This window comes from Nanorana parkeri, unplaced genomic scaffold (genome assembly GCF_000935625.1).
Source record: "Nanorana parkeri isolate BGI_ZX_2015 unplaced genomic scaffold, ASM93562v1 scaffold116, whole genome shotgun sequence".
Classification (NCBI taxonomy): Eukaryota; Metazoa; Chordata; class Amphibia; order Anura; family Dicroglossidae; genus Nanorana; species Nanorana parkeri.
The window spans coordinates 1,773,335-1,785,521 of NW_017306384.1; the positions used below are offsets into that span (position 1 = coordinate 1,773,335).

Consider the following 12,187-nt stretch of genomic DNA (forward strand, 5'->3'; position numbering starts at 1 on the left):
CCAACCCACCATTTTACAGTGCAGAATTCTAATTGATTACAAATTATTTGATCTGCCTGGAAATCTTTTGCGTCTGAAAAGATTTTTACTGAATCCTTTTCATGACCTAGTCAGACCTTGTATGCCTCCATTAACATCTATCAGAGTGGAGGATTCAAAGCATCTAGTTCATGGTCCATCTCTTTGTGGTGTGAGAGGACAAAGAACAAGTAATGACCCATGACAATAAAAGCAGAATAGTCTTAAAAGCCCTTAGTTTTGATTTCACAATTTTATTGTACATATTTACACTTTGGTCCATATATTTTGTGTATATATCTTTATGTAATCTAAAAGTGCTTTTTAGTTTTGCATGGACATCAGCAGTTTGAGTTGCATTAACAGAGCACTTTCCCAGCAAGTCTAGAATTAAATTGTCTTAGAGGTCATTTCAAGAGTGCTCCAAATTTCCTGTATAATTTAGGAGCATGTTAATGAATACACCGTAACCTTTCCACAAGCCCCATCAGCCAGTAATGGAGAAGAGGAACACATTCCCCAGTAGACTTTCATTAAATCCTGCCACACGTACACACAGAATTTGTAGAGGAGGGGTGCTATGCCCCCATTCTTCACATCGCCCACTATATACATCTTACTCTAGGCAATGGGTTTGCAAATGTTTAAACAAGACTTTTTAAGCCAGACCCTTTTTTTTAAAACCAGGAATCCTTTTTTTTGTGTGAAAATAACAGTTAAAAGAGCTACCTTTTTAAATAAAATATTTGCAGGGGTCAGCCGTTCAAATGTGCACACGTAAACACAGCTAACAGAAAAATAACAGGTGGATTTTCTTTTTGCATAACCTGAGTCAGTTAAGGTTTTATAAAATGTATACAGCTATCACATGTTCAGTTGTCAGAATAGTAGAAGACGGAGATCACCAGCACTCAATCAAAAGCATTTAATTTGTTTGCTTATTTATTGAACAAACATGTCACAAGCGTCATTTAGCAAACGTTTCAGGGCCACGCAGGGTCCCTTCTCCAGGGGGACATAGTGGCAAATGCACAATTTAACTTCACATGTATATGTACAAGAAAACACCAACATAGCCCCAAGAACCACCCCATGACATCACAATGACTTCAGGACCTGCCATAATTAATAAAATAACAAAACAACCACCAAAAAGTGCGAGTAGCATACAATAATACAGTGCAAGGAAAAGACAATGATGCAATAGATATCAAAACATTATTGAACCCCAAATGTAAAAAAAAGAAATGCTTCATAACTCAGCTAGAGGAGTAATTTGTAACAAACAGATAAGAAAATCAGGAGGCAGTACCGTATGGAATTGCATGGCCGCGCCCTTGGTCTCCCTGACAACCTGGTAGCGTGGGTGGAGCAGGGCACTGTATCATAGACCATCCCCAACAGAGGATCAGAATAAACATCTTTTTGTAAAAACGCAGTGCCATCAGTTCTTGTATTACTGGTCAAACATTTGGAGTAGGATATTAAAAACAATATAACATTGATTTGACTGCAGGTTATTTCATAAGGCATCAATTAAGAGGCGTATATCATATAATAGATCTTTGTAGTAAAAAGGTTGCCGTCCTTCCTTAAATTTAACTTAAGGCTGCATTCACACGGGGCGTTCTAGAGATACATGCAGTTTGGGGTAGATGATTGTCACTTTGCAGAGGATACATTCGTCCAAGAACAATCATCTATACCATCATACCATGTACGATTACATGCGGCCGCTGTCACCCTGTCATTAACTTGAATGGGTACAGTGGCTACATCTGAATGGGAATCCTTGGATTCATGCCACAAGAATCCGTAGGTTCTTGTTGCAGGAAACCCAGTACGCAACATAAGTCCCCATGTGAATGGGGCGTATGAGAGTGATCTTGTGACACTGTCAGGGGAAGGCTGTGGGTGGAGTTGAAGGTCAAGTGTAAAAATTGAGGGGAGAGGGTGATTATGGGGGTCAACATAGTGGAGGCGATAGTAGATCTACAATCCCAATTCCAAAAAAGTTGGTAAGCTGTGTAAAATCTACACAAAAACAGAATGCAATGATAAGCAAGTCTCATAAACCCATATTTTATTGGCAATAGAAATTGAGAAAACGTACCATTTTAAGAAATAAATAAGGTAATTTTGAAATTGATGGCAACAGCAGGTCTCAAAATAGTTGGGGCAGGGCAACTGCAACTAATTAGGTTCATTGGCAACATGCCAGTAACATGATTGGGTATAAAAAGAGCAGGGAGTCAGAGTGTCTCATAAGAAAAGATGGACAGAGGTTCACCAATCTGTGAAAAGCTGAGTCTAAAAATATTGCGAACAATTTCAGAATAATGTTTCTCAACATAAAATTGCAAAGACGTTAAATATATCATCATCTACAGTATAAATCATCAAAAGATTTAGAGAATCTGCAGAAATCTCTGTGGGCAAGGGGCAAGGCCAAAATACAATATTGGATGCCTGTGATCTTCGGGCTTTTAGAGGGAACTACATTAAAAACAGCGCTAAGAAACCTCATAGAAGGAGTTGCATGGATGTTCAATAAATTAATAAATAAATAAAAAAATAAAGTGAAAAGTATTCAAGTTACATAAAATGCAGTGTATTACTATACAGGACTGATATAATTACATCAAATACGAATGTTCAATCAGAAGACTGTAAAAAAAACGGTGTAAAAAAAATCAGAAAAAGCTTTTAAAGGTGCCCATACACTGTACGATTCTCGTACGAGAATCGTACAGTGTATGGAAGGCGTGCGACCGTTTCTACTGTACGGTCGCACGTCTTCCATCGAACAAGCAGGCTGGAAAACCCGCCGGGAATCGTACGATTCTCGGCGAGTGAGTGGCCTGCTTGTTCGACAACTGACGAAAGAGGGCGTTGCTACGGTGCCATTAATTTCAATGGCTCGCCACAACCCCTTTTGCCCCACAAAAAAGTGAGCTGGCGCAATGCGAGGCAGTGCGTTCTGGCCAGAACCCTAAAGGTGCACATACACCTTACAATTATCTGGAGAATTTTGTCTGTGATCGCGTTTTCATCAGAAAATTTGCCAGTTGATAGGAAGTGTACAACCTCAATTACTGTACAACTGGCAGATTTTTGTCTTTCAAGCAGGCTAGAAAATTTTCGTCCAGGACGAAAATCGACAGATTAGTTGCGTTGTTGTACAACAAAAATCTCAGGATGAAAACTGCACATGCTCAAATGAAAATTTGTCCTTTCGATCGATGAAAATCGGCCAGTTGGTGGTGCTGAGGAATGTTAATTGCGAACTTCATTGGTCTGTGCATTATGGGCTAGTTGAATGAAAATTGAACGAGGGTGAGATGTCTGGACAAAAAAAGTTGTACAATGGTTGTAAGGTGTGTGGCCACCTTAATAATATAGTGGCAGCATTGTTTAAGTAACCAGTCAGGAGCTAACTAGCACTGGAACAAAAATTAAAAATGGTTTCTACAGACAACCTTCACTTACTATTGCTTCCATTTTTCTAACTTTGCTCTACACTTGCGCGGTTCATGTGAAATAATAATGCACACATGAATGATAGCTAAATGGTTAATTTTCTATGTACTAGAAATTCAGCATTAATTCGGATAGGTTGCATTGCAATGTCCATTTGTGTTTTTGCCACTACAGATTCTCAGAAAGAGTTAAAAAAATAAACTCAGCCTTGTTTGGCCATGTAGATAAGCAACAAATCAATTTTTATGTGGCTGTTTTCCTTTGGTTTAATGTCCAGATCCCTAATGAACCCGCTTACTCCCGATGCAAGTTTATTTACAAGCCTGTAAAAGAGAAGGGAAAAAAAGAGACTTGCACTTTATTTCACAGCGTGATATCATCTTGGGGCGTAAATAACAGCACGGAACAAAGGCAAGCAGCAAACTGGGTAGCATTGGATGGCGATACGTACAAGCAAATAAAGCCGCCACAACTAAACGGGAACGATATAGAGCAGGGCAGAGTTCTCAGATAGGTAGTGATTTGAATTTTAACCTAGTCTTTGCTCTGGCTATGTACAGTGCAGTTATTTTTTGCTGATTATATAGTTTTATCCACAGCATGCATTACTTTATACTTGGCAGCAAGGTGGCTTGCCACTCTTGCCTTACAGCACTGGGTTCCTGATTTTAGTTTCCACCTTGGACACTATCTGCATGGGATTTTTACATTCTCCTTGCCCAGCCGAATATAATCAGAAAATCATTTGGGTTAGGTGTTTGTCCTTGCAGCCCTTTTTGTGCTCTGCATTTCCATCTGTTTTCACTAGGTGTCAGCACACAAAATCCCTTTGGAAAATCTTATTTACCTAACTAGATAAGAGCATAGAATGATGGGTTCCAGCAGTAGTTTGGGGCTTAAAACTGACAGCACTGGTCCTGTAGTTGAATTTAGTTTGTGCATGATATTTACATCAGCCAGCATAGTCACTGTTTAGTAAATGACTTCTTAAAATCAGCAACATTATTTTGCCATTAAATTCTAGTAAATAGTGAAAGAAGAAATCCGGCATATGTTCTCACACAACATATTCATTACTGAATTTGCAGTTTCAGCTGACATTTACCTGCTATGACATTTATTATATATATATTTTTTTTTTTGCAGGGCCATGTGGGCACGACTGCCACTAAGAAAATTGATGTTTATCTCTCAATGCAAACCAGCCAAGACAAGCTTTTGCCTATGACTGTAGTCACAATTGCCAATGCCAAGGTTCATGATCTCATTGGACTTATCTGCTGGCAGTATACAACAGAAGGACGGGAACCAAAACTGAAGTAACCAAATATTTTATCATTAATGACTGCAGTGAAATCATTTAGGGCTAGTTCACACCAAGCGCGGAGCAGAGCAGTTGCAGAACTGATCAAAACTGCGTCCAATGTATTCCAATGGTATTTTGGGCTCTAGTTCACACCAGAGCGGTCAGTTCCAGAGCATGTGGAAAAAAACGCACCAAAACACATGCAAATGCATAAAAAATGCATGCAAACACCCTGGAACGCACTGAAAGCCCATTTTAAGCGATACCATTTTTTTTCTTTCCAAAAATGTCCTGGAAAGAATCAAAAACGTGGCAAAACACACTGCACTGCATGTGCAGAAACTCATGCAGATCTGGTCTGCATTTGGTGTGAACAAGCCCTTAAATGTCTATTAAGATTCTGATGTTAATCACTTGAGTCCCCTAAATCCCCCTGAATCCCTGTAGTGTGATTTTTTTTTTCCTTTTGCTTCTGTAATGTCTCTGTTCCACATGTTATAACTTTTAGGTTTTGCAGTCTACCCTAGAATATTTTTATTGTGAATGAATAGTACACAAATCAGAAAAAACATGTCCTTTAATTATTTCTAAAGCAAAGTTTATGTTGACTATGGGGTGTCACCAGGACGGTGTGTCGGTCTCACTATAGGTGGCCATACATTCTACAACCATCGCAAGACTTTAGTCTTGCGATGGTTGTACAGGGATTAAAAAACGTACAATCAGCCTATCTTGGACAGGCAGATCGCACTCTCGATCATCGCAAGCCCGCCCCCCTGAGGGGCGGGCTTCCGATGACCGCAATGCTTAACGGGCAGTGTGCGCGTGCGCACACCGGCCCGCTCGGCATTTGTCTTCCGAGCACCGTTCTAACCAGCCGAGAATCGTACGATTCCCGGCTGGTTTTCGAACATGCTGGTTCGACAGAAGACGTGCGACCGTACAGTAGAAACGGTCGCACGTCTCCGTTCACACTGCTCGATTATCGTACGAAAAACCGATCGCATACGATTATCGTACGATAATCGTGCAGTGTATGGGCACCTTATGGCTGTGCGGTCTTACCAGGGCTGCGTGCTGGTCCCACCATGGCTGTGGTGTGTGCCTGGGGCTGTGTGCAGGTCAAACCATGGCTGTGCAGTGTCAGCAGGGCTGCGTTTGGGGCTCACCATGGCTGTGCATTATCACCAGGGCTGCGCGCAGGTCTTACTATGGCTGTGCAGTGTCCTCCGGACTCTGCAATGTCACCAGGGCTGTACAGTCACCCAGGGCTGTGTGCGGGTCTCTCTGTGGGTCTGCGATGTCACCAGGACTGCATGTGGGTGTCACCAGGGCTGCGTGCGGGTCCTACCATAGGTGTAGTGTCCCTGTGTGTGGGTCTCACCATGGCTGTGCAGTGTCACCTGGACTGCATGTGGGCCTCACCAGGGCTGTGCAGTCTCCTAGGGCTGCGTGCGGGTCTCACTGTGGCTGTGCAGTGTCACCAGGACTGCCTGTGGGTCTCGGCAGGGCTGTGCAGTCTCAATAGGGCTGTGTGTGGGTCTCAGCATGGCTGTGCGGTGTTACCAGAGCTTTGCGGGAGGGTCTCAGCAGGGCTGTGGGGGCAGGCACGGTGTCACCATGGCTGGCGGGAGGCAGGAAGGAGGAGGAAGCGCTGGACCGGTGCTATAAACAGGCAGGTGCGGCGAGGTCCCCAGCAAGTGCGGGACCCTTAGGGCAGAACGAACCTGTTTAAAAATTTAAAGGGCCGTTGTTGGCCTTTAGTATCCAGACATTTTCACAACTATCAGTGCATCCCTAGCACAAACAAATTAGCAAAATCAAGGACTAATAACACAGTGACACCATAGCAGATGAGGAATGCATCTAGCTTTATTTCCTTCAGATTTAAAAGATTTCCAGCTTCGCTATCAGCCACCACTGGGATCGCGCAAGCTCAAACCTATACTCCAAAGAAGTGTTATCAGAAGGGTTTTTAATGGAGAAATTGCAAGCAAAAAGCCATTCCTCTAGGGGGGGTTATTCACTATGTAGCTTCGGCTGATCCTTCGGCTCTCTTCAGCTGCCTTTGCCCTTTGGTTCAGTCGAACCGAAGGGCTGCTGTACGGGCTATTCACAATAGCCCGTACAGCAGCCGAGTGGCTCAGCCGAGCCAAAGGCATATGCTTCGGCTCAACTGAGCCGAAGTGACAGCCGTTGCATGGAGAAAGGTCGGCCGAAGCCGACCGATTTCCACGCAAATGACAGCTGGGCAGAGCCAGCTGTGATCTCACGGCTGGCTCCGCCCAGTTGTAATGACAGATCAGCGTCCCCAAATGACCAGGATACGCTGATCTGTCATTAAACAATAACAACTGGGCAGAGCCAGCCGCCTCCGCTCAGTTGTTATTCATTGGCCGGGACCTGCTAGAAGACTCTGGTCAGTTTGGCAGAGCTAGCTGTCATTGCCGACATTTAAAAAAAATTATTTTAAATTTCCTCTTTTTTCCCCCCTATTCTTTAACCCTTTCCCTGCCACCGCCGTAAGGCACACGGCGGAACAAAACGGTTCCCAGTTGGCCACGTCAGTATGCCTTATGGCGGTGGCATTTATAGTACTGCTATAAGCTCATGGTCGCCTTAGCAGCTATGAACTTATAGCATAACTGTTCCCTGCACGTCCCCTTTAAATTAATAGCTGTCATCAGCGGCTCATTAGCGACTATTAGCAAAAGTTCCGGGTGGCCCACCCCTGCCAGCACCGCTGCCGCTGTCCGCCAGCATCTGGAACCACTCATCCCTGCCTGGAGCCGCTCCAGGCAGGGTTCTGTGTCTGCATGGATCCCCCTGCTCTCCCCCCGCTTGTAGGGGCTGAGGCAGCGGGGATCCTAAAAAAAATCTCCGGCGAGGGGGCAGAGGATCGAGCCACTCGATCACTATGATCGAGCGACATGAGTGAGCGGCAGGCGGGGAGGAGAGAGCAGCCGCTGTCAACCTCAACCTAACCACTGAAATATCAATTTCTCAAACAATTCATCCCCACACAGCTACCGTACCTCCTCATGTATCATTTCCACATCCCTTTTAGATTGTAAGCCCTCAGGGGCAGGGCACTCCTTACCATCTTGTCTTGAATTGTATTGTAACTAATGTCTACCTTATATTGTAAAGCGCTGTGCAAACTGTTGGCGCTATATAAATCCTATATAATAATAATGATAATCCTGTCAGTTTCAGGATGACAGCGGCTGTGTGCGTGGCCGAGTGGAGGTATTTACCGATCCTCTGTGTGAAGGACAAACACTGGAGTGATCGTCTGATCACTACAGTGTTTGTAAATAACTGGGGACACATAGTATGTGTCCCCAGTTATGAATGAACAGGATGTGAGTTACAACACTTCCTGTTCATTCATGATTTTCCTAATGAGGAGAAGCACTCACTAAGGAGGCTTTTCCCCATTCAGAAACTGGTGATAGGAAATATTTTCCTATCACCAGTTTCTGAATGAATGGGAAGCCTCTGTACTGAGTGCTTCCCATTTATTGAGTGCTGAGGCTGCAGAAAAAGAAATTGAGGACTCTGTGTCCTCAATTTCTTTTTCAAAAGGCAAATGTCAGGGGTCTGTTTAGACCCCTAATATTTCCCCCGAAGCCCCCCCAACAGTAAAGTAATTTAACTGTGGCATCGCATGGCAAAGCTTTGTGATGCATTGCCATGCGTTGTGATACCTTGTGTTGCAATTAAATATACACCTGTATCATTTTATCACAACACAAACACCAACACAGCGCAAAAAAGATTTTTAACATAAGTCGCTTATTTACAGTTTTGCGTACCTTAATTTTTTTAACTTTTCGCAAAAAGGCGCAATTTCAAATTTGCTAATATTTGTTATTTATTAACTCAATACAGTTTTATCTTTTAGATTTAGTCAGAAAATTATTTTTTTTGTCCGCTGATACTGATTTTAGGGCTTTATCAATTGAATTGTGTATTTTTATTGGTTTAATATTAATTTGAGAAACATTTGCGCAATTATCGCAGGGCCTACAATTTTAGTAACAGCATCTTTTTATTCTACCAGGCCTGTGTTTTCAGAAAATATATGGTTTGGGGGGTCTTATACAAACGCTAGCAACGCTGCAGTTGAAAATCAAATCAATGGGAAAAATTGCAAAAATTGCGCCAGCTGAGGTGCAAAACGTTCCGGAGGGCTTGGCAGCGAAAGGGATAAACTATTTTTTTTTTTAAATCCTACATTTTAAAACAGTTTTTCAACTTTTTTTTTTCTTTCACTTTCTTTTCTGCTTGGTACCTCAGGTCATTCGGGTATTCACTTACTGCCGTTCGGCCCCTATGAGAATAGGGCGAACGGCAGCGAAGGAGCTGCCGGAGCTTCGACTCAGCCGATCCAGATGTTGGATCGGCTGAGTCGAATTCCTTCCGCACTTCGGCTCTGCATGTTCGGCTGGCCGAAGGAAGCCGACGTACGGCTGATTTTAGCCGACGTACGGCTGATTTTAGCCGATGTACGGCTGAAATAAGCCGTACAGAAGCAAGTAGCCAAACAGCGTTCGGCTCACTTCACTTCGGCTGGGTTATTCACTTGGCTGCCTTCGGCAGCTTTGTGAATAACCCTCTAGGAGGCAACAAAGCCAATCTACTCACCTACACAAGGACTTTGCTGTAGGAATTTTGCAGCAGGTTCTTTGCATTTATGAGTCAAAATGTGAAATATTTGACAGTTGGTCCACCAAAAGGCTGAGGAGCAGTAAATGGAGGAATGCTTGCAAGAAATAGTGAAGAACAGTGGAAGATGCCTGCAGGTTTAGTGCTGTATTTCTGCAAATGTTGAATGTTGTTGATTTGGTCAGAATTGGAGTCATTGGAGTTGCGGCATCCTGACACAAGGCTTATGGTCTTCAGCATCTGACAGATGCCTAGAGTTTATATTGCACCGTGCATGTGCAGCATGAATTGGTACTGCAAAAAGCAAAACGCCTCCTACCAAATACATTGGACATGCTACACATATCGTTTGTTTACATTCCACTTTAGGGTCCACTAGATTCCACCTTTTTATGACATGCTACTCATAGGGCTTTCTGTGTCATCCACAGATTTCTGGATCAGACCTGTCTTTTTCTTTCTTGTGTGTGATGCTTATGTACTGGCTGCCAAATGTACTGGCTGCCAAAGTGCCCAACCAACTGAGCCTCTTGAATAGGGGCCTTCTTCCTAGAAAGCGGATTGAGGGAATGAGCAGCCAATAAGAGCCCAGTACCAGGCTGAATCTTCACAGGGTTCCTTCTGAATCCAATAATCTTTGTTATTGTAAGGGCTTGACTGCAGCATGATGTCAATAGTTCTTAGTAAACAGATTGTCAGAATATAAATTCTGCATAGCTGGCTGCACTGTAAATGGCTGCTATACCCTTTTAATATTCATCCTGTTAGAGCGCAGCTAAACCAATTTTTAAAGGGGCCTGTTATTTTTTCAGTTGTTGAAATACCACTTATGCTTTAGCAGTGTTGTGATGAAAACGAGCTGAACCACCCCCTGTCCTCATACAAGCTAAAAACTGTTTTCAAGTAGTTTTAAACAAGCTGGGTATGACGGAGTAATCACCAATCCATGATGATCAACATAATTTCCCCTCAGAAGGGGTTCCAGTGGACGTGGGAAGTAATCATCATTGCATTTTGTTATTCAAGCCCAGAAAGGAATAAAATCCAATAGGAATGTTTTATTTTGCAATTTCATAACTAGGCAGGGTACTGAAATGCAGAGTAAAAGCTGTCCCATGGTGGAACATTTTAACATTGACAATGACTTCCGTAGTGCTGACTGTGTGAGAAGGGAATGCCCATTAATTAGTCCACCCAGGTCACCACAGAATTTGAGAAAATTGATACTGACAAATATATCGGTTTTAATTCCACGTTAGCAATCTATTCTGTAGAAATGTACAGCCCCTGCTAATATTAATGTGTCATTATTACTTGCCGGATCTAATAATAAATATCTCTTAAGCATGACAAGTTAGTATAGATCAGCCAGAAGGGGCAAACGCACCCAGCCGCCTCAGTAGCAAAAGGTTTTGGGAATTAATTGAGGGAATTTCAAATCAGGTTGCAAGCAAAATAACTCAGTGCCACTTTCAATCAATAGCCAGAGTAAATCAGCTACTTTTAATTCCCGAAAATGATCCATATAGATCAAGCAAGCAATTAAACAATTAGCATGCACTTTGAGATTAATTAATTTCCACATCAATCATGCAGTTAAAACTTGGAATTCTAAAAGGGGGAGATGGGAGGCTGCTGTGGGTACAGGTCCCTGCTTATGTGCTCTGAATGCCACATCCATAAGTGATTGGTGTGCTTGCTATTGGTTCAGATTTGAACTACCAGGGGAAGGAAACATGCAACTTAAACTATGTTCTCACAAATGCATATTTAGACTTGTACGACTGCTGGAATTTGTGAGTACTGTAGGGATCCAATGTCAATGCTTTTAGTGGTATATCAGCATGTAAATATAATTTAGTGAGGTTAGTTTATGAAAACTAGAGTTCTTGCCCATTGTTTTTTGTTAGAATTCATAAATTAGTGTTGATGATTTTTATTTTTTATTTGATTCATAGCCTTTATTGGTCCCAGGTACAACAGAACGAGCCTGCAGCTCAGGGAATAGCTGCTTCCATCAGAGCCCAAAGGGTACTGTTTCATAAAAGATTCACTTCAAATGAAAATGTAACCAGTAGTTAAGATGTGCATAACTTACTTGATCCCCTCGCCCGCCGGCTCCCTCTGGGCTGCTAGACCTGTCTTTCCAGCCTCTTTACTTCTTTGCTCTAGTTGGTCTGTTGCCCGCTAATGTCATCAATACAATGCATGCTCCATAGCCCTGCAGTATACTTAAGAAAGCCAAGGGACGGTCCACAGCCAGAGCGGAGGTGGACATGAGGAGACTGATAACTTCTGGCCGATCAGGGATCTGGCAAGTAAAACAGCATTTTCCTGTCCTGTAGGCATAAACAAGCAGTTAATTCTTTCAGTGCGGGGGCAACCCCACTGCAAGTGAAAACGTTTAATTTCCCTGGAGTTGGGGTTTTAAAGCCGAATTCCAAGATACAGTCCCGGTGCTACCATATAGGCAGGTCAAGCAACTGCTTGACGGCGCCAGCAGGGGTGGGGGGGTTAAATGCGATTGGCCGTGGCGGCTCTGATCACACCTGTCAGCGCTCCCTTTCTCTCCTCCCGGCCGCTGCAGCTTCAGAGCGGCCAGGAGGAGAGAGAGGGAGCGCTGTCAGGTGTGATCAGAGCCGCCTCTCTGAGCAGAGGAGCGGCAGGTAAGTTCCCGCTCCCCGTCAGGAAGGTCTCCCTCCCCCCCCCTTG

General features: G+C 43.3%; 1 protein-coding gene across 1 annotated transcript in view; it reads left to right on the forward strand.

Moving 5' to 3' along the window:
* Positions 1-12,187, forward strand: part of MAPKAP1 (mitogen-activated protein kinase associated protein 1) — a 180,009-nt gene that overhangs the window by 62,520 nt on the left and 105,302 nt on the right. Inside the window, exon 5 of the mRNA XM_018553305.1 lies at positions 4,645-4,817. Coding sequence (XP_018408807.1) covers positions 4,645-4,817 — 173 coding nt within the window. The remainder of the gene's footprint in view (positions 1-4,644; positions 4,818-12,187) is intronic.